The 27787-nt window shown below is 60.1% G+C and overlaps 1 protein-coding gene across 3 annotated transcripts; it reads left to right on the top strand.

Annotated features, from left to right (window-relative positions):
• Positions 1 to 1851: 1851 nt before the first annotated feature.
• On the top strand, positions 1852 to 27787 carry CELSR2 (cadherin EGF LAG seven-pass G-type receptor 2). Of its 3 annotated transcripts, none has more exons than XM_027536305.1 (34): positions 1852 to 5567; positions 10876 to 11523; positions 13454 to 13676; positions 14091 to 14206; positions 14381 to 14469; positions 14867 to 15024; positions 15367 to 15530; positions 15680 to 15805; positions 16174 to 16340; positions 16609 to 16896; positions 16982 to 17156; positions 17402 to 17543; positions 17703 to 17823; positions 18204 to 18387; positions 18564 to 18665; positions 19346 to 19440; positions 19684 to 19893; positions 20372 to 20555; positions 20649 to 20777; positions 20864 to 21044; positions 21431 to 21598; positions 21699 to 21825; positions 21927 to 22127; positions 22445 to 22619; positions 22950 to 23062; positions 23213 to 23292; positions 23379 to 23505; positions 23617 to 23739; positions 24337 to 24464; positions 24708 to 24796; positions 24910 to 25104; positions 25239 to 25409; positions 25524 to 25758; positions 26464 to 27787. In XM_027536305.1, exons 1-34 carry the CDS (start codon positions 2267 to 2269, stop codon positions 26468 to 26470), a joined length of 8742 nt encoding a protein of 2913 aa, XP_027392106.1. In that variant the 5' UTR covers positions 1852 to 2266; the 3' UTR covers positions 26471 to 27787. The 3 variants fall into 3 exon arrangements, with proteins under 3 accessions (XP_027392106.1, XP_027392105.1, XP_027392104.1); XM_027536304.1 differs by having other exon boundaries at positions 26198 to 27787; XM_027536303.1 differs by having other exon boundaries at positions 26055 to 27787.

The raw sequence follows: 27787 nt of genomic DNA, 5'->3' as shown, positions 1-27787 counted from the left end.
CACATGGATATATGTAATATATGTCTATGCTACTTTCTCAGTTTTTCAGTGATATATGTCTATGCTATTTTCTCCATTTTTCAGCACCCCCCTTCTCTTACTGTGTCCATAAGTCTGTTCCCTATGTCTGAATCTCTATTCTGGCCCTGGAAAAAGGTTCATCAGTACTATCTTTCTAGAGTCCATATATATGTGTTAATATACGGTATTTGTTTTTCTCTTTCTGACTTACTTCACTCTGTATAACAGGCTCTAGGTTCATCTACTTCACTAGAACTGACTCAAATGTGTTCCTTTTTATGGCTGAGTAATATTCCATTTTATATATGTACCACAACTTCTTTATCCGTTCGTCTGTCGTCTAGGTTGCTTCCATGTCCTAGCTATTGTAAATAGTAGCAGGACTACTTTTATCTTGCTTATCATCTGGGCTTCTACTTTATATTTCAGTGAAAAAGGGATTCTACTGTTAAATTAAAATTTGAAGTTATTGAGCTTATTCTATCCCATCATTTTACAAAAGGAAATTGGTACAAGCATTTGACCAAAGTCACACGGCTAGACAGTGGTGGGCTGGACCTCCTCCCCAGGCCAGCCTTCATACCACTGGCCCCAGCCCCTCGCTGCTCACACAGTTGGCCCTGGGCCTCTGGACAGGGTATGAGAGAGGGAAGTCCCTTTGGATCACCCTCCACCTCCCAATGCCTGGCTCTACTTCAAGGTCCTGCTTCCATGCCTGGCCAGGAGTCCTGGAATCTCCCACGCCCCTTCAAGTGGCAGGTCCAGTCTAAAGCCTGCGAGTGGAGAGGTTCCAGAGCCCTGTGCCCTGGGCAGGATTGTTTGCTGTCACAAAGCTGAGGGTGGAAGGAGGGGAGCTGGATGTGGATGGGGAAGTGGAGAGGGGGCAAGAGGTCATCTCTCTGGGCAAGAGGCCCTATGGGGCAGTGAAAACCAGTGGTCTAGGACCCAGGAAGCTTGAATTAAAACTTGGTCCCACCCCTCTCCAGCCTTGTGACCCTGTACGAGTTTCACCCTCTCTGGGGCTCAGAACCTGCTAATATTAGCATGTTTATACCCACTGGCGTTTGCTCTGACATTCCCAGCCTACCTCCCCCTGACAAGCCCGGGTGGCATCCAGGTGGAGGTTGGGGTCATTCTGCACTGCATTCTGCAGCTGGACTCCAAGGGGCAGCCTGATTAGACCACAACTTTGCTGAGGGGTACGGGGCTGGGGGCTCAGGATGGTCACTGTGTGTTCCTGAGGAAATGGGGTGTCTCTCTGGCACAAGGGGGAGGATTTATACTATTGAGCAGGGCCGTTTTAGCTCAGTCTGACCCAGACCAGTGGAGGGGAAGCAACAAGGACTCTTATCAGCATCCAGCCTTTTGGAGGGGGGTGCGTCAGGGTGGGCACTTGCCCTCTGAAAGTCCTTCAAAAGGTTTTGAAAACCTCTAAACATTCTTAGGGTTTGCCACCATTATTATTTGCTGTTTGGCTTCTGATTATTAATTCCTTTGTAGACTGTGGTAGGAATCTGGCCCAGGGGCAGGCCTGGCGTCGTTTTGGGATAGGGGAAGAAGGTGAGTAGTAATGTGCGAATTCTATATCACTGGTACGGAGGAGGGCGCTAGGTGGGGCCCACCTCCTTTGGTGCGGCTGGCGTCGCCACTTTAAGGCGGTGGCGGCGCGAGCAGGTCTATGGTAATGAGGCGCCACCGCCGCGGCCGCTCTGCAGAGCTCGCCCGCCCGCCGGGGAGGCGAGGGAGCGTGGGGCTGGGCTCGGGGCCGCGGCGATAGCAGCGGCGGCGGCGGGGACGCGGAGCACGAGCGGCCGGCGGGGGGCCGTCGGAGGCGCCCGGGGCCGGGCCGGGGTCCGGGTGCGCAGCTCTGGGGGAGCAGGTGGGCTATCCCGCGGGGGCGAGAAGCACTCAGAGGATCTCGGGGCGGCAGGGCCAAGGGCGCGCGGGCCCCGCGGGCGCCGCGGGCACAGGTGGCGAGAGCCGGGTGTGCTAGTGGAAGCGCGGCGCCAGCCCGTGGTGGTCTGGGTGACCCAGCGTGGGCCCGGCTTGGGGATCGGTGGGAGCCGGCGCGTGGGAGCAGGCAGCGCCGGGCTCCGGTGAGGCATCAAGGAGCAGGCCCCACGGGGCGCAAAAGTAGCCCCCGGGGATTGGCGCCCCGGCCCGGGCATGAGGCGCGGCGGGGTCCGCAAGAGCGGGAGGAGGAGCGGCGGCCGCCGTTGACCCGGCCGGCCGGGAAGGGGGAGAGATGCGGAGCCCGGCGGCCCGTGCCCCACTTCCGACACCGCTGCCGCCGCTGCTGCTACTGCTGCTGCTGCCGCCACTATTGGGAGACCAAGTGGGGCCCTGTCGCTCCCTGGGGCCTGGCGGACGCGGCTCCTCGGGGGCCTGCGCTCCCGTGGGCTGGCTCTGTCCAGCTTCATCCTCGAACCTCTGGCTCTACACCAGCCGCTGCAGGGATGCGGGGACGGAACTGACTGGCCACCTGGTGCCTCACCATGATGGTCTGAGGGTCTGGTGTCCAGAATCCGGGGCCCACATCCCCCTGCCACCAGCGCCCGAAGGCTGCCCCTGGAGCTGTCGTCTTCTGGGCATAGGAGGCCACCTTTCCCCACAGGGCAAGCTCACCCTGCCCCATGAGCACCTGTGCTTAAAGGCCCCACGGCTGAGATGCCAGTCCTGTAAGCTGGTGCAGGCCCCAGGTTTTAGGGCAGGGGACAGCTTAGCAGAAGAGTCCATGGGTGGACGTCGGAAGAGGAACGTGAATACCGCCCCCCAGTTTCAGCCCCCCAGCTACCAGGCCACAGTGCCCGAGAACCAGCCAGCAGGTACTCCTGTGGCATCTCTGCGGGCCATTGACCCAGATGAGGGTGAGGCAGGTCGACTGGAGTACACTATGGATGCCCTCTTCGATAGCCGCTCCAACCACTTCTTCTCCCTGGACCCGATCACTGGTGCGGTCACCACAGCCGAGGAGCTGGATCGTGAGACCAAGAGCACGCACGTCTTCAGGGTCACGGCGCAGGACCATGGCATGCCCCGACGCAGTGCCCTGGCCACGCTCACCATCTTGGTGACTGACACCAATGATCACGACCCTGTGTTTGAGCAGCAAGAGTACAAGGAGAGCCTCCGGGAAAACCTGGAAGTCGGCTATGAGGTGCTTACCGTCAGAGCCACAGATGGTGACGCCCCTCCCAATGCCAATATTCTATACCGCCTGCTGGAGGAGTCTGGGGGCAGCCCCTCTGAAGTCTTTGAGATTGACCCTCGCTCTGGGGTCATCCGAACCCGAGGCCCCGTGGATCGGGAAGAGGTGGAATCCTACCAGTTGACTGTGGAAGCAAGTGACCAGGGTCGGGACCCTGGTCCACGCACTGCCACAGCTGCCATTTTCCTGTCGGTGGAAGATGATAATGACAATGCCCCCCAGTTTAGTGAGAAGCGCTACGTGGTCCAGGTGCGGGAGGATGTGGCCCCAGGAGCTCCGGTCCTCCGGGTCACAGCCTCAGATAGAGACAAGGGCAGCAATGCTCTGGTGCACTACAGCATCATGAGTGGCAACGCTCGGGGACAGTTTTACTTAGATGCCCAGACTGGGGCTCTGGACGTGGTGAGCCCTCTTGACTATGAGACGACCAAGGAATACACCCTACGGGTTCGGGCACAGGACGGTGGCCGCCCCCCTCTCTCCAACGTCTCCGGCTTGGTGACAGTGCAGGTCTTGGATATCAATGACAATGCTCCCATCTTTGTCAGCACCCCCTTCCAGGCTACTGTTCTGGAGAGTGTCCCCTTAGGCTACCTGGTCCTCCATGTCCAGGCCATTGATGCTGATGCGGGTGACAATGCCCGCCTAGAATACCGCCTTGCAGGGGTTGGACACGACTTTCCCTTCACCATCAACAATGGCACAGGCTGGATCTCTGTGGCAGCTGAGCTGGACCGGGAAGAGGTTGATTTCTACAGCTTTGGAGTAGAAGCCCGTGACCATGGCACCCCAGCACTCACTGCCTCGGCCAGTGTCAGTGTGACCATCCTGGATGTCAACGACAACAACCCAACCTTCACCCAACCAGAGTACACAGTACGGCTCAATGAGGATGCAGCTGTGGGCACCAGCGTGGTGACGGTGTCGGCCGTGGACCGAGATGCCCACAGCGTCATCACCTACCAGATCACCAGCGGCAACACCCGAAACCGCTTCTCCATCACCAGCCAGAGTGGTGGGGGGCTGGTGTCCCTCGCCCTGCCATTGGACTACAAACTTGAGCGGCAGTATGTGCTGGCTGTTACTGCCTCCGATGGCACGAGGCAGGACACGGCACAAGTGGTGGTGAATGTCACCGATGCCAATACCCACCGCCCTGTCTTTCAGAGCTCCCACTACACGGTGAATATTAATGAGGACCGGCCAGCAGGCACCACAGTGGTGCTCATCAGTGCCACAGATGAGGACACGGGTGAGAATGCCCGCATCACCTACTTTATGGAGGACAGCATCCCCCAGTTCCGCATCGATGCGGACACAGGGGCTGTCACCACCCAGGCTGAGCTGGATTATGAGGACCAGGTGTCCTACACGCTGGCCATCACTGCCCGGGACAATGGCATTCCCCAGAAGTCCGACACCACCTACCTGGAGATCCTGGTGAATGACGTGAATGACAATGCCCCTCAGTTTCTGCGGGACTCCTACCAGGGCAGTGTCTACGAGGACGTGCCCCCCTTCACCAGTGTTCTGCAGATCTCAGCCACTGATCGTGACTCTGGCCTTAACGGCAGGGTCTTCTACACCTTCCAAGGGGGCGATGATGGAGACGGGGACTTTATCGTAGAGTCCACATCAGGCATTGTGCGAACACTGCGGAGGCTGGACCGTGAGAATGTGGCCCAGTACGTCTTGCGGGCATATGCAGTGGACAAGGGGATGCCTCCAGCCCGCACGCCCATGGACGTGACAGTCACAGTGTTGGATGTAAATGATAACCCACCTGTTTTTGAGCAGGATGAGTTTGATGTGTTTGTGGAAGAGAACAGTCCCATTGGGCTGGCAGTGGCCCGGGTCACAGCCACTGACCCTGACGAAGGCACCAATGCTCAGATCATGTACCAGATCGTGGAGGGCAACATCCCTGAGGTCTTCCAACTGGACATCTTCTCCGGAGAGTTGACCGCTCTGGTGGACTTGGACTACGAGGACCGGCCTGAATATGTCCTGGTCATCCAGGCCACGTCTGCTCCACTGGTGAGCCGAGCTACAGTGCACGTCCGCCTGCTTGACCGCAACGACAACCCACCAGTGCTGGGCAACTTCGAGATCCTTTTCAACAACTATGTCACCAATCGATCAAGTAGCTTCCCAGGGGGTGCCATTGGCCGGGTGCCTGCCCACGACCCTGACATCTCAGACAGCCTGACTTACAGCTTTGAGCGGGGGAATGAACTCAGTCTGGTCCTCCTCAACGCGTCCACGGGCGAGCTGAGGCTGAGTCGGGCGCTGGACAACAACCGACCTCTGGAGGCTGTCATGAGCGTGCTGGTGTCAGGTAAGGAAGGGCCCAGGCGACACTGGGGTGGAGTTGGCCCTCGGGGGAGGGCCTGGGCGGCCTTCTGAGGAGGAGCTGCTGACCCATCTCTCTACCTGGGACTGGCCCAGCATTTGAGGGATGCAAAGCAGCTGGGGACAGAACCTGAGGAATCCTGGCAGCTGTGTGGGCCCTGCCTGCCACCCCAGGCTGGGCCGGGCTGCTTCGGTCGGCTGCCCCCTGCCTACCAGCCTGTGACGTGGTCGGGGAAGTGTCATGAGGCTGTCTTCTCTGTGGCTGCTGAGAATTATGGAAAAAGGCTCTGGGGTCCAAGAGAGCTGGGGCAGGATGGAGGGGACTGTGGCCCAGAGCAGCGAGCCACCCCTTCACGCCCGCCTGCCGCCCGCCCGCCGGCACGTCCCTGTGATCTCACACAGCCTCGGACAGAGCCGAGACTGTGGGGGCACAGGGTTGCCCCCACAGGGTCAGGACCCTGCGGTTGGGCCCCTTCTGGCTCCCGGCTGAGCCACAGACCAGCTGAGGGGGACTTTGTCTAGGACATTCTTTTCCCTCCAGGCAGAAAGAGCCTGGCCTGGCTTTCCCCTTCAGAGCTCCCACAGGAAGTGAGGCTGGAGCTCATTGTCTCTGTCCAAACAGACCCCACTGTCAGAGGTGGTGGTTCGGGGTCCAGCTTGGGGGAGGGGCTGCAGCAGAGCCAGGGGCAGGCCATGGTGCTCCTGGGCCCCCTGCCTCCCCGCGGCCTGGCTCTTCTTAGACGCCAGGCCTTCCCACGGCCCGTGAGAGCCTGGGCTCAGGGGATGGGCTGTGGGGACCATGGTGAGCCAGGGCGCTAGTGGCCTCTGAGGGCAGAGCCCCCGGATCCAGTGGCAGGAGAACAGAATCCTGGGGCGTGGGAGCCTGGCCGGGACCCAGGCCGGGCATTCCAGCTGCTTGGCCAAGCGCTCAGCCTGCAGACTCCTGGACAGAAGGGCTGGGGGAGGAGAGTCGGGGCTGGGCGGTGGGCAACATTCTGTCTCTTCTGTCGGGAGCAGGGAGTGGACAACAGTGGCAGCAAGGAGGGAGCCCCTTCCCTGAGCCTGGGAACAGCTGGGGCCCTTGTGAGGACTGACTGTTAGCTGTGCCTGGGGAGGGGTGGGTCAGGGCACCCTCACTCAGACACAGAGAGGGGAGAAAGAGCCGCCTGGCGAGCCTCACTTCTACCCCAAGGAGTCCGGGCCAGAAGAGGAGTGAGGTGTGCAAGACACAGGGCGTGGCTTTAGACCCCTCCCCATTCATAGTCCTTTTGGGACAGATAACTCCCCTCCCCAATCCTCAGGTGGCCACTGGAGCCAGGGCACGTGAGCTTTTAGAGGTCATGGACAGGCTCATTGCCTCTGGAAGCTTCAGTTCCTCCTTAGTGGGAGGAGGTGGGGGCTGGAGCTCTGCTATCTCGTGTCCTTCTCTGTGCTGGGAAGCAGTGGGGAGGGCCGGAAGGGAAGGGCCTCTCCCTCCTGCCTGCCCCAGTCCACCCTAGGTGACCGAGGGACGTGGGCAGAGGAGGCCCCACCCAGCCTTTGCACTCCTACCCATGCAGACCCCCAGACCTTGGTTCCCCTAGAATAGAGGGGGAGGCCTCAGCCAGCCCTCCAGCCCAGCCCCACCCTTTCCCCTCGGCCCTGACCCTTGGAGGCAGTCACCACGGCAACCCCAAAGTCCAGGGGGCTGGGGCGAGGGGGATCAGCTCTTGCTGCCCTTTGTTTCCCTCTCTTGCTCTTTGTCTCTTCTTTCTTTCCCGCGTCTGCCCTTGGGGGCCTTTCTGCACTGTCTCCTCCGTGGTCCTCTCCCCATCTCCTGTGTGACTCTCCTCCTTTCCCAGTTTCTCCGCTGCTGGCTCTTTTCCTGGGCCTTTGTCTTCCCTTGTTTTGGTCTCTGTGTTTTTGCCTCTCCGATTTCCCCCTCTCTTGTTCCCTGGGACTTCAGCTGCCCCAGCATGGGCCGGGTGGCTCTCCTGAGGCCCAAATTCTCCTAACTCTGCCTCTCCTGAACTCTGCTTGGACACACAGGAGTGCCCGTCCATGGCCTACAACTCCCACTAGTGCATCTGCCAGGGGAAGGGAGGTTTGGCGTCTAATTCTGCCCCAGTCTGGGACTTGACACTTTTTCAGGTGTGGCAGGCGAGGTTCTTGTCACAGATGGTGTTTCCTGGGGTCAGGGCCCATCCCCACCGTCTTCTGCCCAGGAGGATGGCTCAGGCTATGCACCCCCCACCCCGGTTCCTACCGTTGCCTTTGCACCTGAAGGGTGACCCAGGTCAAGGCAGAAGAAAGGAACAAAGAGGAAGGAGAGAGCGGTCCATTGACTGCTGGGATGGGGACAATAGCAGAGGGGGCAGGCGGCCACAGATGGTGGGCCAGATGGGAAGCAACAGACACACTGGGTGAGGGGTGCAGGCGGGGCCTGGGCTGGCGGAGGGGCAACATGGGGAGGGGCGCGCGTTCCCAGGGCTGACGGTGGAGAGGTTTCTCTTGCCTGCCCCGCCCCTCCCTGGCCAGTTAGGAGGACTCTGTGTGGACTCTGGGCTCCTTCCTGCCCAGAGGGACTCTCACACCAAGGAATCACTGGGCACCAGGTACACGAGGGCCCTGGGCTGGCTCCAGAACTAAGTGCAGGGGGCTCTGAAAGAGGGAGGAAAGTCGAGCCTGAAGTCATAAATCTGGGCAGGCTCCCTGGAAAAGGTGAGTTTAGGGTGGGCTAGGAAACTAGGGGGAGTGTGGGCTGGTGGCTGGATAGTCCAGGTAGGAAGGAACAGCTTGTTCAGCAGCAGTCAAGAAAAGGAGGAGCAGAGGTGAGTGATGACAACAGGCTTGCTGGTGAGAGCAAGCGGGCGGCACATTCTCAAGCAGTGAGGCTGGAGGGCAGGTGGGCAGGGGGCCGAGGACACGGCTCAGATGTGTGTCTGGCTTCAGCCTTCCTAGCTGCCGGCGCAGTCAGCCACCTCAAGGTGCTATGACACAGAAGCCGAAGAATCTATTCCCAGATCCCTTTCCTACACCCGTGAGTGTGCGCGTGCATGCTTGGTTGCTAATCATGCCCAAATCTTTTCGACGCTATGGACTGTAGCCTGCCAGGCTCCTCTGTCCATGGGATTCTCCAGGCAAGAATCCTGGAGTGGGTTGACATGCTCTTCTCCAAAGGATCTTCCCAACCCAGGGATCAAACCCTCATTTTGTACATTACAGGTAGATTCTATACCAACTGAGCCACCATGGAAGCCCTTTCCTACCTCTGTCCCACCTGAGAAACACTAACTCCTGCCCCATTCCTGCTAGGATGTCCTTTTAAATAACTACTTGGGCCTCCCTGCTGTGTTTTAAAGACCATTTCTTCATTATGGAGATCAAATAGATTCTCATGAACATCCGACTGAACACTTACTATGCATAGAACGTTGTAGTAAATAAACAATATCGCTTATAGCCCAACCAAGCCATTTCCCTCACCGCTTGGCCTCCAGCTTTCATTTTGAGATGAAGAAAATCCATTGCCACGTATTTGTGCATTCAGGTGTGCCCAGTATTTCTGGGCTTAGTGTGTGTGGGTGGGGTGAGACACCAGAGTGTTAGTACTTAGCTGTTTATAAGTGAGTGTGTGGCCCGGGGGTGTGGCAGGCACTGGATTTAATGCCATGAGCCAAGTGGGTGATGAGTAGCTGGAAGTCTAGGCCCAAAGGAGATGTCAGCTCAGTGGGGCTCTGTCTGGGGCTCAGGGTGGAGAGCTACCCAGGCTTTTCCATCTCTGGCCCCCAGAACCCCACAACATCAGGGCAGTGGGTGGTGCTGCCACTGGTAAGGTGGCTCAGCTAGATTTCCTGGGGTAGGGCCCCCCGGGCTACCCTCAGCAACTCAGAGAGTTGGGCGGGAAGAATGCTTTGTGTGGGGCGTTGCTATGGGGATAGCGGGCCTGCGCCCAAGCAGCCACCAGGCTTAGTAGGAGGGGGACTGGGTGGCCCACTGACCCAGTTCACCCTCCATTCTCTACTGCAATGAGGGAGGGGGAACACAGCCAGGGTCAGGGTTGTAATAGTGTTGAGATGAGAAGGCAATGGCACCCCACTCCAGTACTCTTGCCTGGAAAATCTCATGGATGGAAGAGCCTGGTAGGCTTCAGTCCACGGGGTCGCTAAGAGTCAGACATGACTGAGGGACTTCACTTTCACTTTTCACTTTCATGCATTGGAGAAGGAAATGGCAACCCACTCCAGTGTTCTTGCCTAGAGAATCCCAGGGACGGGGGAGCCTGGTGGGCTGCCATCTATGGAGTCGCACAGAGTCGGACACAACTGAAGCGACTTAGCAGCAGCAGCAACATAGAGGCTGAGGTGGCAGGAGGATTATATTTGTGGGTCTCATGGTGCTCTACGGAAAAGGCAATGGCACCCCACTCCAGTACATGGCTGCAGTCCATGGGGTCACTAAGAGTCAGACACGACTGAGCGACTTCACTTTCACTTTTCACTTTCATGCATTGGAGAAGGAAATGGCAACCCACTCCAGTGTTCTTGCCTGGAGAATCCCAGGGACAGGGGAGCCTGGTGGGCTGCTGTCTATGGGTTCACACAGAGTCGGACATGACTGAAGCGACTTAGCAGTAGCATGGTGCTCTGGGCCCTCTAGGGAGGTAAGAAAAAGGCAAAATAAGATCCTCGTGCAGGGAAGCACCTGGTCTGGTATTGATATAAGGGAGCAGACCCGTCCGTGGCTTGGGGCAGGGAAAGATACACAAACATTAAAAGATGTGTCCGTGCTTTCCAACAGGCTTCCCTGGTGGCTCAGACCACCAAGAATCCACCTGCAATGCAGTAGACCTGGGTTCGATCCCTGGGTGGGGAAGATCCCCTGGAGAAGACAATGGCAACCCACTCCAGTATTCTTGCCTAGGAAATCCCACGGACAGGGGTGCCTAGTGGGCTACAGTCTGTGGGGTTGCAAAGAGTTGACAGGACCCAGTAATTAACACACACACATGCTTTGCAACAGAGGGTTCTGGAAAGTATGCAAAGAGAACTTCTGGAAATCAATCCCCCTGAGTGCTGCTGGGGGCTGAGCCCTCCTGGAGTGACTCTCCCTCAGGTGAGGCATACATCGTCCTAAGGGCTCCTTTATGCCAGTTAGAAAAGGAGAGCCTTTCCTGGCAACTGGGCAGTGCAGGAGTGTGCGAGCAGGGTTCCCGCCCACACTCATGCCCTCCTCCGGGTGCTCCTACCCGGAGCCAGATCTATGGCTTGGGACCCCTGCCCTCCCTGGGTGCTGACCGTCTGGCCTCCCCACAGACGGCGTGCACAGCGTGACCGCTCAGTGCTCCCTACGCGTCACCATCATCACCGACGAGATGCTCACGCACAGCATCACGTTGCGCCTGGAAGACATGTCGCCCGAGCGCTTCCTGTCGCCCCTACTGGGTCTTTTCATCCAGGCTGTGGCCGCCACGCTGGCCACACCCCCAGACCACGTGGTGATCTTCAACGTGCAGCGGGACACCGATGCCCCAGGCAGCCACATCCTCAACGTGAGCCTGTCGGTGGGCCAGCCGCCGGGGCCCGGGGGCGGGCCACCCTTCCTGCCCTCCGAGGACCTGCAGGAGCGCCTGTATCTCAACCGCAGCCTGCTCACGGCCATCTCCGCACAGCGCGTACTGCCCTTCGACGACAATATCTGCCTGCGTGAGCCCTGCGAGAACTACATGCGCTGCGTGTCCGTGCTCCGCTTTGACTCCTCCGCGCCCTTCATCGCCTCCTCCTCCGTGCTCTTCCGGCCCATCCACCCGGTCGGGGGACTGCGCTGCCGCTGCCCGCCTGGCTTCACCGGCGACTACTGCGAGACCGAGGTGGACCTCTGCTACTCACGGCCCTGCGGCCCCCACGGACACTGCCGCAGCCGCGAGGGCGGCTACACCTGTCTCTGCCGTGATGGCTACACCGGTGAGCCCTCGCGGAGGGAGGGAGGGGAAGGCCTGGGGGCGGCCCTGGTCGGGATTAAGGCCGCAGGGCCAGCACAATCAAGCTAAGAACCCGGTAACCTCCTTCTTCTCCTGAGGGAATGTACAGGGTACACTGGCCATTCACAAGTCCCCCTTCCTCTTTCACAATCACCTTTGAGAAAGGAAGAGGGGAGCCTTGTTTCTCTGTCCCCAACCCGCGCCCACCCCCAGATGGTGTAACTGAGGTCAGCGCTGGCCCTGGGGCCAGTCTGCTTGCATTTGTATCCCAGCTTTGACAAGAGCAGCTGGGTGACCTTGGGCAAGTTACTTAACCGCTCTATGGGGTAGAATTTTTAAATGGGTGATGAATCTACTCCCTTGACAAGGTTGAATTTAATTTAATACAGCTCTTACCCATACTGAATTTAATACGGGTAAGAGCTGGCCTGTGGGAAGTGCTGGCTGTGATTTAAGGAAATACTGAGTGAGATCAGGTGACTTGCCCCAGGTCTCACCTGGATTTGACATGAGGCTGGGCCTAGTACATGCACTCTCCCAACTGATGAGTGAGTTGCCTTTCAGAGCCGCAGCGGGTGCTTTTCTCCTCAGGTGTTGAGGGGAGGCGCAGAAGAGCTGGGGAGACTGGTGGGGTTCAGGTGTGGGGATGGGAACTTTCAGATCATCGCACCTGTGTGACCTGGAGCTCCACCCTTGCCCAGGTGTGTAAAGCAGGGCCTGACCAAGAGGCCTGTTGGCCTATCTCCAGGGGTCTTTACATATCCTGTCCCCAGACTTTCCCTGGGATCTCGCTGCCTCTGCTTCGGCTCCAGACCCTTCCCTGCAGCCTTCTGCTTTCCCTCAGGACATCCCCTGCTCTCCATGCCTTTCCTTCCCGGGGGCCGTAGGCCTTGCTCCCTCTCCCCCAGAGCCATGCCCACACGCTTCGCCAGCCGTGGTAGGCCAGCCTTGCTGCCTCCCCTGCTGCATCTTCCTGCCCAGAACTTGCCAGACTTGACTCCTCAGCTGCTGCTGTGGGTAGGGGGGAGCAGAGGGGTGGGCTGGGGGGAGGGGAGGGAAGTCTTTGTCCAAGAGGATGGGGTAGGGGGTGCTTAGAGTAGGCGAACAACAGTTTCCATGGAAACTAGAGCCAGTCACTAGGCACTGGAGCTGAGAACCTATCTCTAGAATCTGGGAATGGGGAGGGAGAGAAAAGGGTGGATTTTTCCATCTGATGTTGGAATTTTCAGCTCCTCCGTTTCAGCTCCCAGGGCTCAGTTCCCTACTGTCTCAGCATCTCTCAAGTGCACAGAGGTCCTCAGTCTGAACACCAGGGCTCAGGGTGGGAGTTCCTTGCCCCGTTTCTGGAGAGTCCCCAGCTTCCCGCCCACACCATCCCATAACTCCAACAAATCCAAATGGAAGCCTGGTCTCATCCCCAGGGAGGGAAGCTGATCTTGGTGCCTGTGAGAGACAAAAGCACCAGTGTGGGGTGGGGGTTGGCACCAGCCCTTGTGCTGTCCTGCAGGCCCTCTCATCCACAGGCATGCCCCCTCATGGGGCCAGAACACCCCCATGCTTGCTGGGTAGCCCTCACACCAAAGGGCACTAGGACTCGGACCTTGTGATCAGGGACCTCACAGGCCTGTGCTCTTAAGGCCCAAACAAGGGCATGGGAGGGACTGGGAGCCTCTGGGAACTTGCGGGACAGCAATACATGGGACTGTGGTGAGGATGCCCAGTGCGCCAAGCAGGGCATCAAAGGAGCCAGGGTTTCACAGAGCTCAGAGGGATAAGCACATGAGAGGAGGTGGGGATGCTGGAGGGATTCAGAGTGTCATAGGAGTCATGGGAGATCACAGAGGGATCACTGCGAGCGAAGGAGTCCCAGTCCCCCAGGCACCTGGTGCTCACCTGCCTGACTTCTTGTCCAGGTGAGCACTGCGAAGTGAGTGCCCGCTCAGGCCGCTGCACCCCAGGCGTCTGCAAGAACGGGGGCACCTGTGTCAACCTGCTGGTGGGCGGCTTCAAGTGCGACTGCCCATCCGGAGACTTTGAGAAGCCCTTCTGCCAGGTGACCACACGCAGCTTCCCTGCCCGCTCCTTCATCACCTTCCGGGGCCTGCGCCAGCGCTTCCACTTCACCCTGGCCCTCTCGTGAGTGCCTGGGCACTTGGAATAGGGGCCAGGGACAGCCTGGGGGGCCTCCTGTTCTGTGGACTAGGTGGGACGTCAGGTGGTGATGCTGTGTGGCAGGTGGGGAGGGAGGTGTTGACAGAGCCAGGCCTGTACTTGGAGTTGCCTTGTACCCTTGGCTGGCAGGCCCCTCACCCACCGGGCCACCTACACTCCTCCCAACCCACCCTCAAGGGTGGGAGCCAGGATGCCAGGGTCGTGCCGCCAGTCCTGGTTTGTGCTCATCTTCCACGCTCTAGCCATACGGCCCACAGCCTCTGCCCAGGAGTCAGCCCTCGGGAGATTTCTGAGTAGGACCAGGGCTAGTTAGGTGGCTGGGGTGCTGGTATCCAGGTGGGTGCCCCATTCCCTGCCCCCTCCCCCACTCCCACTCAGGTTTGCCACCAAGGAGCGAGACGGGCTGCTGCTGTACAACGGGCGCTTCAATGAGAAGCATGACTTCGTGGCCCTCGAGGTGATCCAGGAGCAGGTCCAGCTCACCTTCTCTGCAGGTGATCCCGCGACCCTGCGTCCTCGCCCATCTCCCCGAGTCCCTGTGCCTCTCCACCCTTGACCCTGAGTCGCACACTCTCCCAGCCAAACCTGGGCACAGCCCAACCGCAAGTGGCCTGTCCCCATTCCCAGCCCTCAGCTGGTGTCTCAGCTCACCTGGGTCCTTTCCTCAGGGGAGTCGACCACCACCGTGTCCCCGTTCGTGCCCGGAGGGGTCAGTGACGGCCAGTGGCACACGGTGCAGCTGAAGTACTACAATAAGGTGGGTGTGGGAGGGGTCCCGGGGGAGAGGGCCCTGTCCTGGGCTCAGATGCTCTCCCAGACCTGGGTGGCACTGCCTTGCTGGGGGCTGGTCATGGTCTGTCTGGCTGAACGGGGAGGAAGGGAGGGGTGGAACTTGCTGCCTCGCCAGGCATTCCCATCCTGCTAGGTGGTACAGACACTTCCTGTTCCGCTAGGTACAAACACAAGTGGACATTAAGGAAGGTAAATGGTCATGTGAGCACACATCCGTGTGCATGTGTACGTGTGTATACCACACGTGTATGCGTGTGTAGCAGTACACAAAGGGAGTGTGTATGTGCTGGTGTTTTCCTGCCTGCTGGCCCATGAATGGCCCTGGCCCACTCTTTCCCCTCTCTGCCCTTCCCTGTCCACAGCCACTCTTGGGTCAGACGGGGCTCCCGCAGGGCCCATCCGAGCAGAAGGTGGCTGTGGTGACCGTGGATGGCTGTGATACAGGGGTAGCCCTGCGCTTTGGAGCTATGCTGGGCAACTACTCCTGCGCTGCCCAGGGCACTCAGGGTGGCAGCAAGAAGTAAGGAGGGGAGAGGGCTGGGGGTGCAGCGAGGTGTGGGGCCACACAGGGAGGGAGGGTTGTAAGGGGGGACTTTGGGAGCCCTGAAATGGTAACCAATTCCTTTCTCTTACCTGGCCACCCTTTGCCCCTGCCCAGCCCTCTGCGTGGGGGCTGGGTGGGGGCGCAACCGGCAAGTCTGGGGGATTCGAGCTAGCCTTGGGCAGCAGTCTGATAGAGCAGCTCCAGGGTGGGGCTCCCCTTCCCCTGGCTGCTCGGTAGGGCCCCTAGGAGAAGGAACTGGAAGCGCCCCATTCACCCTTACTTCTCGGCCATTTCTCCACCCCCCACCCCGCCTGCCAGGTCTCTGGACCTGACAGGGCCCCTGCTGCTGGGTGGGGTGCCTGACCTGCCCGAGAGCTTCCCTGTCCGCACCCGGCAGTTCGTGGGCTGCATAAGGAACCTGCAGGTGGACAGCCGCCACGTTGACATGGCCGACTTCATTGCCAACAACGGCACCATGCCTGGTATGGGAGGCGGGGTCAGGCTGAATGCAGAGCGGTGGGAGGTGCCTGGTGTGGGGGCCCCTGGAAGTGGGGGGCTCAGAGCCCCTGTAGCCACTGCCACAGGTTTTCTGTCAGGAGCCTCTGCCTGAGCACCCTTCTCTTCATTCTAGGGTGCCCTGCCAAGAAGAACGTGTGTGACAGCAACAGTTGCCACAACGGGGGCACCTGTGTGAACCAGTGGGACGCATTCAGCTGCGAGTGCCCTCTGGGCTTTGGGGGCAAGAGTTGTGCCCAGGGTAGGTATGGGGGCAGCTGTCAGAGGTTGGGGCCTGGGAGCTATCAGCAGCTCTGGGAACCCCAGCACGGTCAGGCCAGGCCCTGGGCAGGGCCCGGCTGAGCTTGGCTGTGGGTGGAAAAGCGTGTCTGGGCAGCGCCCAGAAAGGGTTAGCACGGGAGACAAAGGGCCCAGTCAGAGGCACGCCTGGGCACAGAGTGGGGTGGACCTGGAGCAGGTAGATGCTCTGGAGGGCGGGGCAGCTGGGGAGCCTGGGCACTAGGAGGGGCAGTACCCTGCCTCCCGTGGAGCTACCCCCACTGAACATCATGCCCCCTGGGGCACTCGGCCACTCCGCCCCTCAGAGTCTGCCTCTATCTGCCTGCCCAGAGATGGCCAACCCGCAGCGCTTCCTGGGCAGCAGCCTGCTGGCCTGGCATGGCCTCTCACTGCCCATCTCCCAGCCCTGGCACCTCAGTCTCATGTTCCGCACACGCCAGGCCGACGGCGTCCTGCTCCAGGCTGTCACCAGGGGGCGCAGCACCATCACTCTGCAGGTGATGCAGGGAGGGGTGAGGCCCGCGGGCCCATGGGCACGGGTTATGGGTCAGAGCTGGCTGGGCGGGGTCTTTCCCAGGAGAGAAAAGGCAGCTGGGTTCCTTTGGTAGATCACTGCTGCCATCTCTCGGGCCCACAGGAAATAATGCCTTTTCCTCCCTGGCCTCAGCTGGGCAGCAGGATGGGTTTGGTGGCTCAGGTAGGACGGTGGGCGGGAAGATGAGCTGATCGAGGCAGTCTGCTGACCCTCTTTTCTTCTGGTGCCAGCTTCGGGAGGGCCGCGTGGTGCTGAGCGTGGAGGGCACGGGGCTCCAGGCCTCATCTCTCCAGTTGGAGCCAGGCCGGGCCAATGATGGCGACTGGCACCATGCACAGCTGGCGCTGGGAGCCAGTGGAGGCCCTGGCCATGCCATCCTGTCCTTTGACTACGGGCAGCAGCGGGCAGAGGGCAACCTGGGCCCCCGGCTGCACGGGCTACACCTGAGCAACGTTACCGTCGGGGGTGTTCCAGGGCCGGCCAGTGGTGTGGCCCGAGGCTTCCGGGGCTGTTTGCAGGTAAGCCTCCTGCTCTGCCTTCTCACTGCCAACACTGAGAAGCCCATTCCACACAGGGCCAACACCACTGCCCTCTCCCTCCCAGGGTGTTCGGGTCAGCGAGACGCCTGAGGGCGTCAGCAGTCTGGATCCCAGCCGTGGGGAGAGCATCAACGTGGAGCCAGGTTGCAGCCTGCCAGACCCCTGTGACTCGAACCCATGTCCTGCCAACAGCTACTGCAGTGACGACTGGGACAGCTATTCCTGCAGCTGTGATCCAGGTAGGCCAGGGGCCCAGGGGAATGGGACAGGTCAGCAGGTGTGGGGTGGGGGTGGGTCACTCTGGCTTTGCCATGTGACCTGGGGCTAGTCACCTCACCCCTCTGAGCCTCTCGTTCTGCACTGCAGAGCTACAGCCAGCTGGTATAGCTGCTCAGAATAGAAGGAGGTGAATGAAGGCAGGTTTGAAGAAAATGCCAGGGGAAGGTGGGGACTGAGTCTCTCTCGTCTTTCTGGTTGGTCCCAGGTTACTATGGTGACAACTGCACTAACGTGTGTGACCTGAACCCATGCGAGCATCAGTCCATGTGTACCCGAAAGCCCAGTGCTCCCCATGGCTATACCTGCGAGTGTCCTCCCAGTTACCTTGGGCCATACTGTGAGACCAGGTAATATGGATCCGTGCAGGCAGCTGGGGCCACTGCCAATGTCCGCTGTGTCCCTCAGAGCCCTGGGAGCCTGGCTGGGCCACGGCTGGGGTCAGAAGGGCCACTCGTGGCTACAGGATGGCTGAAGGAGCTCATTCCTCCCTGGTCCCTTCTCCGCAGGATTGACCAACCTTGTCCCCGAGGCTGGTGGGGACACCCCACATGCGGCCCATGCAACTGCGATGTCAGCAAAGGCTTCGATCCAGACTGCAACAAGACAAGCGGCGAGTGCCACTGCAAGGTGACTGCCCCGAGCCAAGGCTGCACGTCGACTGCCTCGGCCGCTGTCCTGTACTTCCTGGGCCCTTGGGGGGTGGGCGGTGGAAGAAGCCTCCCCACAGAGCGCTGAGGGCTATGTGCCTTTGATCCGCTGGGGCGGGCCAGTGGTTATTTGTCCTTGTGTGTCCAGGCCAGCTGTACTGGTTGTTTGCAGCCCATTCTAATTGATTGGTGTCTCACTGGTGGGTTCAATTCTGAATCACGACCAGTTAATAAATACTTTGAATGTACCATTCTTGGGGGTCAGGGAACCTCTCTCCAGAGGGGCCAAAGTGAGAGGATCCGTGAGCACCCAGGGAAGAGAGCTTGAGCCAGCGACCCCGTGTCCCTTCTCCCTCTCAGGAGAACCACTACCGGCCCCCTGGCAGCCCCGCCTGCCTCCTTTGTGACTGCTACCCCACGGGCTCTCTGTCCCGAGTCTGTGACCCTGAGGAGGGCCAGTGTCCATGCAAGCCAGGTGTCATTGGGCGCCAGTGTGATCGCTGTGACAACCCTTTTGCTGAGGTCACCACCAACGGCTGTGAAGGTAGGGCTCTCGAGATGGGTGGGTGGCCCTCCCTGCTGTGTGCCAGGCCCCAGTGTCCCAGGGAGGCCAGGAGTTGGGATGGGTTGCAGACCTGAGGCTGCCTTGGGAAGGCTGGGGAGCCCGGCCATCGCTGTAGGGGGACAACTGCTCCTGAGTGATGGTGCATTTCCTTGCAGTGAATTACGACAGCTGCCCGAGGGCCATTGAGGCTGGGATCTGGTGGCCCCGTACCCGCTTTGGTCTGCCTGCTGCTGCCCCCTGTCCCAAAGGCTCCTTCGGTAGGTGCTGGAGGCCCAGAACATGAAACAGAGGACTTGGCCTTTATCAGTAGAGTGAGGGTGGGGAGCCCCTGGCTGCAGACCCCCCCAACCTCTGGCCTCCAGGTCTGGGGGATTCCATGTCCCATGCTTCCGTGGCTCAATGCTCCCCTGCTCCCAAGTTTGCCTAGATGAAAGGTGTCTACATTTTGGACTTGTAACAAAAGTGCTGAAAACCTGTAGTGTGCCTGGCACGGGGCTGGGTACTAGAGGTTCAAAGATGAGTCACACAGGTTGCTATCCTCAACTCACCACCTCGTACTGGAGTTATGCCACTAGAGAGATGGCCTGGGGAGCAGGGAACACGGGGTGCTGTCCCAGGGGAGCTGCAGGATGCAGGCTGGTGCTGGCCCTTGGACTGACCATGAACAGAGATCAGAAACAGAGAGTGTGTGGCAGATAGTTCAAGGTGGTGGCCGGAGTAGGGCAGCCGAGTCCGAGGCTCAGGGAGGCCATTCCTGTAGCCCTCCTGTGGGTTGATCTCGCAGAGGTTTTGGCTCTGGTGTTCCACACACACTGGGGTGCCGGACAGCAGGGCCCTTGTCTGCTAGTCCCCTGTCTCCGGTCCATGGAGGCTGGCCCCCTGCAGAACTCAGCGAGGTCTCTCCCTGAGGCCTGCGCTCCTGGCTGCCTTCCCCCAGGGACTGCTGTGCGCCACTGTGACGAGCACAGAGGGTGGCTTCCCCCAAACCTCTTCAACTGCACATCAGTAACCTTCTCAGAGCTGAAGGGATTTGTAAGTGAACCGTCTCCTCTGCTTCTCCTTGCCCCTCACCCCGTCTTCACCCAGGATGAGTTGCCCGCCTCCCCGGTTTTGAGAAAGGGGACTCCGACAACTCCAGCTCCTGCCTCCGGGGGCCCCTGCCCAGAGGCTGTCTCTCCCCTTCCCGAGTCCTTTTACTCTGGAGTTCCAGTTCTGCCCTCTGAGAACCTCACTGTCCCCTCCCTGTGCTGACCCCCCTGCCTGTCTTGGTCCCAGGCTGAGCGGCTTCAGAGAAACGAGTCAGGCCTGGACTCGGGGCGCTCCCAGCGGCTGGCCCTGCTCCTGCGCAATGCTACCCAACACACAGCTGGCTACTTTGGTAGTGATGTCAAGGTGGCCTACCAGCTGGCCACGCGGCTGCTGGCCCACGAGAGTGCCCAGCGAGGCTTTGGGCTGTCCGCCACACAGGACGTGCACTTCACAGAGGTGGGGCTCAGAGTGGGCAGGGAAGGTGGGGTGGGAGGAGGTCATGGTGAGTGAGCCAGCTCCTGGTAACCTCAGGGCACAGTGGGGGGCACTCCCCTCTCTGCTTTTAGGGAGCTCCCAGCTGGCATGAGGCTTCCATGAGAACCTGTGATGCATGGCGCAGCACATGGGTCATTTAGAGCACCTCTTTCCGACCCCTCTCAAAGCAGGGTACCCACAGAGAATAATGTTTGTACGAGGACCTGGTCTGACCAGGCTCGCCAGAGGAGGGGCCCTCCCCACAGGCCCAGGACAGGAGGAACCCGCATCAAATAATCTGTGTGGGCATAGGCACAGGCCCTGGGAAGCTGTTAGAGACAGGAGGAAGGATTCGTGGGCAGGGCATGGTGGGGGGTGAGCCAGGGCTGGTCCAGGACAGGCTGGTAGGGACGAGGAGTGAGGCTGTGGGCACAGCCTACTGTGACCGTGCCCACCCTAGAATCTGCTGCGTGTGGGCAGTGCCCTCCTGGATGCGGCCAACAAGCGGCACTGGGAGCTGATCCAGCAGACAGAGGGCGGCACTGCCTGGCTACTGCAGCACTATGAGGCCTATGCCAGTGCTCTGGCCCAGAACATGCGGCACACCTACCTGAGCCCCTTCACCATCGTCACGCCCAACATTGGTGAGGCTGCCGGCGGGCCGGAGAGGGAGTGTGCAGGGCCGTGCCAGGGGCCTGCCCTCCTCACCTAGGGTCTGACCTGTGCCCTCTCCCTAGTCATCTCTGTCGTTCGCTTGGACAAGGGGAACTTTGCTGGGGCCAAGCTGCCCCGCTATGAGGCCCTGCGGGGGGAGCGGCCCCCAGACCTGGAGACAACGGTCATTCTGCCTGAGTCTGTCTTCAGAGGTCAGTGGGGGCCGAGGGGTGGGTCAGGGGGCCAGGCTGGGGTGTCTGTGAAGGACCCAGCTGAGTAGACAATGTCCCGATCCCAGAAACGCCCCCTGTGGTCAGACCCGCGGGCCCCGGAGAGCCCCAGGAGCCGGAGGAGCTGGCTCGGCGGCAGCGGCGGCACCCGGAGCTGAGCCAGGGTGAGGCTGTGGCCAGCGTCATCATCTATCGCACCCTGGCCGGGCTGCTGCCCCATAACTACGACCCAGACAAGCGCAGCCTGAGGTGAGCGGCCAGGGAGACAAGGAGTGGGTGGGGGTGCCAGTCAGTGGTTGAGCCACAGAGAGGGACCAGGGGTTGGCAGCATCTCAGAGTGATAAGAAGGGTCCTCCAGTCACGCAGGGCTTCCCAAGTGGCGCTAGTGGTAAAGAACGCACCTGCTAATGCAGGAGACGTGAGAGATGTGGGTTCGATCCCTGGGTTGAGAAGATCCCCTGGAGGAGGGCATGGCAACCCACTCCAGTAGTCTGGCCTAGAGAATCCAATGGACAGAGGAGCCTGGCGGGCTGCAGTCCATAGCGTTGTACAGAGTTGGGCATGACTAAAGTGACTTAGTATGCGTGCATGCCACTCACGCGAATACTGTGGTGACTGTGTGCCTGCCTGTCCAGAGTTCCCAAACGCCCCGTCATCAACACACCTGTGGTGAGCATCAGCGTCCATGACGACGAGGAGCTCCTGCCCCGTGCTTTGGACAAGCCAGTCACAGTGCAGTTCCGGCTGCTGGAGACTGAGGAGCGCACCAAACCCATCTGTGTCTTCTGGAACCACTCCATCCTGTGAGCCTGCACTGCCCTGTGCCCCAGGGCTGTGAGCAGAGCCCCCCAGGCCCCAGTGCACCCCACTCTCCTGTCTCCTGACCCTGCCTCCCCCACACAGGGTCAGTGGCACTGGTGGCTGGTCAGCCCGAGGCTGTGAAGTCGTCTTCCGCAACGAGAGCCACGTCAGCTGCCAGTGCAACCACATGACGAGCTTCGCCGTGCTCATGGACGTGTCTCGGCGCGAGGTTGGGCCCGCAGGGCTGGGAGTGGGAGCCCAGGGCTCTGGACTGGGTGCTCAGACCCTGTCCATCCTAACCCCCCTGTCTCTCTGCCACCCCCCCTGCAGAATGGGGAGATCCTGCCACTGAAGACGCTGACATATGTGGCCCTCGGGGTCACCCTGGCCGCCCTCCTGCTCACTTTCCTCTTCCTTGCTGTCCTGCGCACCCTGCGCTCCAACCAGCACGGCATCCGGCGGAACCTGACAGCCGCCCTGGGCCTGGCTCAGCTGGTCTTCCTCCTGGGAATCAACCAGGCTGACCTCCCTGTAAGATGTTCCTCCTCACCAGAAACCTTCCCCAGTGTCCCCTGCTCTCATGGTCCCATGTCAGTCCTCCCCAGCGTTCCCCTCAATCCTGCTTCTGCAGCCATGACGTGTAAAGAGCTAGCCTGGGGCCTGGCGCGTGGCTTCCGCCGCTCCAGCTCCCCCTGGTTCCCCAGCGCACCCTAGATCTACCTTCCTATGGCCCAGACTGCCCGCTGGAGCAGCGTCCAGCACCCAGGCCCTCCTCTCCAGTCTGGTGAGAGTAGAGCCCACAGCCTGGTGTGGCCTGGGCACTGACTGGGCGCGGCCTGGGCCCTCAGTTTGCCTGCACGGTCATTGCCATCCTGCTGCACTTCCTGTTCCTCTGCGCCTTCGCCTGGGCTCTGCTGGAGGCCTTGCACCTGTACCGGGCGCTCACCGAGGTGCGCGATGTCAACGCCGGCCCCATGCGATTCTACTACATGCTGGGCTGGGGCGTGCCCGCCTTCATCACAGGTACCCCGCGCCCCCAGCCCGGGTCTTGAGGTCTACATCCCTAGGGCCTCGGTGCACCTTTATGCTACCTTCTCCCACGTACATCCCAGGCCCGGAGGCCCCACATCCCTACGCCCCGGGCCGAGTTCTCCACAAGCGTCCCTCTCGTTTAACTTGGTGCCTGGGAGCCCCACCCAGGGAGAGGGTCCCCTAGGCTGGAGAGGCTGGCATGGACAGAGGGTGGACAGAACCCTTCCTCCCCTGCACCTGGCCCTTAGAGCCCACTTGACCGCTTGACTGATTCCCAAGTCCCTTGACCACCCCTCCCCACCGCTGTCACCGCCCTCCCAGGTCTAGCTGTGGGCCTGGACCCGGAGGGCTATGGGAACCCCGACTTCTGCTGGCTCTCCATCTACGACACCCTCATATGGAGTTTCACCGGCCCCGTGGCCTTTGCGGTCTCGGTAAGTGCTAGAGAGTGCCTGGGGGTGGGGCGGAGCAGGCTAAGTGTGACCTCAGGCTCCCCTTGAGGAATGGCGGAGGCCTCCCGGGGGTGGGAGGAAAGCCGTCTGTGCCCTGACTATCCCCCCTCACACCCCCTCCTCCCCTGCCAGATGAGCGTCTTCCTGTACATCCTGGCGGCCCGGGCTTCCTGTGCTGCCCAGCGGCAGGGCTTTGAGAAGAAAGGCCCTGTGTGAGTATGGGCTGGGGGTACCTGGGTGGTGGGCGGGCACCGGCGTGGGAGGCCTCGCAGCCAGACTCACAGCCCCCCGCCCCCAGCTCGGGCCTGCGGCCCTCCTTCGCTGTCCTGCTGCTGCTGAGCGCCACGTGGCTGCTGGCACTGCTGTCTGTCAACAGTGACACCCTCCTCTTCCACTACCTCTTCGCTGCTTCCAATTGTGTCCAGGTACTGGCCCGGCCCATGCCCTGTGGGAGGCCGCTAGAGTTGTGTGTGTGGGGGAGCTGGACTAGGAGGTACCTTAATCAATACTTACAGTTGCTCCTTCCTGCCTGTCAGGGCCCCTTCATCTTCCTCTCCTACGTGGTGCTTAGCAAGGAGGTCCGGAAAGCACTCAAGTTTGCTTGCAGCCGCAGGCCCAGCCCTGACCCTGCTCTGACCACCAAGTCTACCCTGACCTCGGTGAGGGAGCCAGGGGTCCGGGAGGTGGAGGGGTCGTGGGGAGTATGAGGCAGGGGAGAAGCAGGAGGCCCAAGGAGCCCATTCTCTGTCCTTTTTGTCCCACTTTTTCTCCATCCTTACATCCTTTCCTGAAGGAAGAAGGGGTGGTGAGATGGTATGTGTGGCCTGGGAAGAAGGGGCATGGTTGGGGGTGGGGGAGGGGGGTGCTGAGTTGAGAGAGATGGGAGTGGAGCATAGGAGAAAGTGGCCAAGACAGGTAATCAGTCATGAATGCCCCACACCTGAGAGTCCCTTGTGTGTCTTGGTAAATCTGTGTCTCCCAGGATGCTCTCAGGAGAGCCATCTTTTGCTAACAAGCCCCTATTAGACAGCCAAGTCCAGGGTATTTGGGATACATAGAACTGACACAGCTACAGCAGAGCTACAACCACTACCAGGCCCTGAAATCGGGGGCAGCAGGGACGTAGTGCCTCTTTCTCCAGTCCTTGGTACATGGCGGGTAGAATTTAGGGCAAGCTCCCTCAGCCCTTCCACTTCCCAGCCTGGGCCCACCCCGTCCCACTTCCCAACGTACTGACCTATCTGTTCCCCACTTAGTCTTACAACTGCCCCAGCCCGTATGGGGATGGAAGGCTGTACCAGCCCTACGGAGACTCAGCCGGCTCCCTGCACAGTGCCAGCCGCTCGGGCAAGAGTCAGCCCAGCTACATCCCCTTCTTGCTGAGGTGAGGCCTGGTGAGGCGGGGTCGGGGGTGGCAGGCTGGGGAGAGAGGAAGGGCACCAGGCCTGCTAGACCCAGGCGAGGTGGCTAGGAGTTGGGTAGCACACACCGTGGCTGACACAGTGGCAGCTTGAACCTAGAAGTGGTGAGGGACATGGGACAGGAATGGGAAGACCCAGGACAGACAAGAGAATGAGACACAGGTGAGGAGCCAGGCTGATGCCTCCAGTGTGTCTTGTCTTCTTAGGGAGGAGTCCACACTGAACCCTGGCCAAGGGCCCCCAGGCTTGGGGGACCCCGGTGGCCTGTTCCTGGAAGGTCAAAACCAGCAGCATGGTGAGGATGGAATCTCCTGATGGCCAGTGGCGGGTGGAGGCCCAGCCACCCAGCTTTTACTGAGGGTGGGTGGTGGCGGATGGGCTGTCCGTGATCTCTCCCCCACCTGTTAGATCCAGACACAGACTCCGACAGTGACCTGTCCCTGGAGGATGACCAGAGCGGCTCCTATGCATCTACCCACTCATCAGACAGCGAGGAGGAGGAAGAGGAAGTGGAGAGGGAGGCAGCCTTCCCTGGAGAACCGGGCTGGGACAGCCTGCTGGGGCCTGGGGCCGAGAGACTGCCCCTGCACAGTACCCCGAAGGGTGGGCCAGTGCAGGGCTGTGGCCTCTGGGGGCAGTGGGAGGACACAGGGGCTGGGATTTCTGGGAGGTGGGACTAGGGTAGTGATTCTCCTGACTGCCTTCTCTGGGCCTTATCTACTTCCTCTGTCCACCAGATGGGGGCCTGGGGCCTGGGAAGGTTCCCTGGCCTGGAGATTTTGGGACCACAGCAAAGGAAGGTGGTGGCAATGGGGCCTCTGAGGAGCGACCACGAGAGAATGGAGATGCCTTGACTTGGGAGGGGTCCCTGGGCCCCCTTCCAGGCCCTTCTGCCCAGCCTCACAAAGGTGAGTGGGGTATGCACAGCTGCATGCTCCCCATTAGCAGCCCCCCACCTCACACCAGCCTGTGGGTGTGTTCCTTCCACCTGCCCCTCATGGAGCCCACCCTCTGGCCCACAGGTATCCTCAAGAAGAAGTGTCTGCCCACGATCAGTGAGAAGAGCAGCCTCCTCCGGCTACCCCCCGAACAAGGCACCACGTCTTCCCGGGGCTCCTCAGCCAGCGAGGGCAGCCGGGCTGGGCCCCCTCCCCGCCCTCCCCCCCGGCAGAGCCTCCAGGAGCAGCTGAATGGGGTCATGCCCATTGCCATGAGCATCAAGGCGGGCACGGTGGATGAGGACTCGTCAGGCTCCGAGTGAGTGTGGCTGGGTGGGTGGATCAGGGTGCAGCCCTGCCGAGGCCCTGCCTCCAGACCTCCCCCAGGCCACCCTGGTTGGCAGCAGACTGTGGTCCGGGGCCCTTCAGGCCACGTGCCCACAGACACGGTGCCCCACGGGGTTGACCTGGCCCGGCGTCGGGTAGAGTGGGGGAGGGCGGGGAGCTGGGGTTGCTTTTCTGCTTCCTTCTTTGGGGAAAGCTTCTCCCTGTCTCCTCTGCTCTGACTAACCCTCTGTCTGCCTTGTCTGTCACTTTGCTTTCCTGCCTCTCCAGATTTCTCTTCTTTAACTTCCTGCATTAACCCTGGGCCGTGGTTCCTACACCCTGAGGCTCCCTTACCTTCCCCAGCTGCACTCATGCCCCCACTCCTGTCTTGTGCTTTATCCTGCCCCTGCTCCCCGCCTGCCTGCCTGCAGCAGCGACGAAACATCCATCTGAGGAGCCTGGGCCTTGCCGGGAGGGGCACCCACCCCACCCCAGGCCATCTAGTGCCAACTCCCTTCCCCATCATCCCCCTCACTGCACTTTGGACCCCTGGGGCCAACATCTCCAAGACAAAGTTTTTCAGAAAAGAGGAAAAAAAAAAAAAAAAAAGATTTAAAAATGGATCTCCACTCTTCATGACTTCAGGGATTAATTTTTTTTATACGCTGGAAACTGACTCCCCTTTCCCTCCCCTAAGAGGCTAGGACCCCCCAGGATGCTCTCCCAGCCTCTCCTCAGTTTCCCATCTGCTGTGCCTCTGGGAGGAGAGGGACTCTCGGGGGGCCTGCCCCCCCGTCTGCCATCACCAAAAGGAAAGGACGAAGCCACATGCACCCAGGGCATCGTGCCCTGCGGGCTGCACCGGGCGGGCCTCAGCGCGGCAAGGGTGGCAGGACGGAGGGCGTTCCTCACCCTGCCCGTGCTGCCACCTCCAGGAACTGCAAAAGCCCTGTCCGGAGAGGGGGCAGAAGGACTCGGAGCCCCCGGACCCCCAAATGCTGCATGAACACATTCTGAGGGGAACCCGCGCCCCCAGGCGGCGGCCGGGCCACCCCGCCCCTCTCCTTTTCCTGGACTCCGGCCGCGTGCTGCAGCCCGGGTGTTTGCTCAGTTCGCTGACCCAAAAGTGCTTCATTTCCCTGCCTGCCCCGTGCTGGGGAAGGCCAGTCACTTGTTAAGTTGCGCTTCTTTGCTATTGTATGGGTGGGACAGGGAGGAGGAAGACTGCCAGGAGTCGGGTCGCCCCCTGCCGTCTCCAGCCCAGGTCTGGAGTCCGGGATCCCGTGTCCCCTCTCCCTCCTCCGGGACCAGACAAACCCCACTGACCTGCTGTGGCCTCTGAGACATGTTCTATTTTTATCTCCTTCTTGGAATTGGCTCTCTTCTTCAAAAGACCAAGTCCTGTTCCTTTTTCTCCCCCTCACCACCCAGCTCCCTGCGAAGAGAGAGTTAATATATATTTTTTATTTATTTGCTTGTTGTGTTGGGATGGGTCCAGTCCCAGGGGGTCTGACATGGCCATCACAGGTTGGGTGTGTACCCAGCAGTCCTGGCAAGGGGGCCTAAGGCCCTTGCCCTTGCTCCAGGCTGTCATCTCCCCACCTCTCCTCTTCCTCCTCGGTTTTGCCAGCTGCTAATCACTGGAGTCACCATTTACACTAAACATGTATTCCAGACTTGTCACCGACTTTCCTCTGGAGCAGGTGGCTAGAAAAAGAGGCTCTGAGTAGAGAAAATATTTCTATTTCTCATTTGTAAGGCTGGTCTCTGGTTTTTCTGCCGTGGATTCTTCCCCCTGGCCTCTCCCCTCGGCAATTCATGCAAAAGGTTAAAAACTTAACTGGTTTTTACTACTGATGACTTGACTTAAAAAAATACAAAGATGCTGGATGCTAACTTGACACTAACCATCTGATTGTACAGTTTGATTGTTACTGTAAATATGGTAGCATTTTGTGTTTTGTTTTTTCATTTCTCCATACTACTGAATAAACTAGTTCTGTGCGGGCTGAGCACCGTCA

Source organism: Bos indicus x Bos taurus, chromosome 3, assembly GCF_003369695.1.
Source record: "Bos indicus x Bos taurus breed Angus x Brahman F1 hybrid chromosome 3, Bos_hybrid_MaternalHap_v2.0, whole genome shotgun sequence".
Lineage (NCBI taxonomy): Eukaryota > Metazoa > Chordata > Mammalia > Artiodactyla > Bovidae > Bos > Bos indicus x Bos taurus.
This window is presented reverse-complemented; position numbering and strand designations above follow the sequence as displayed.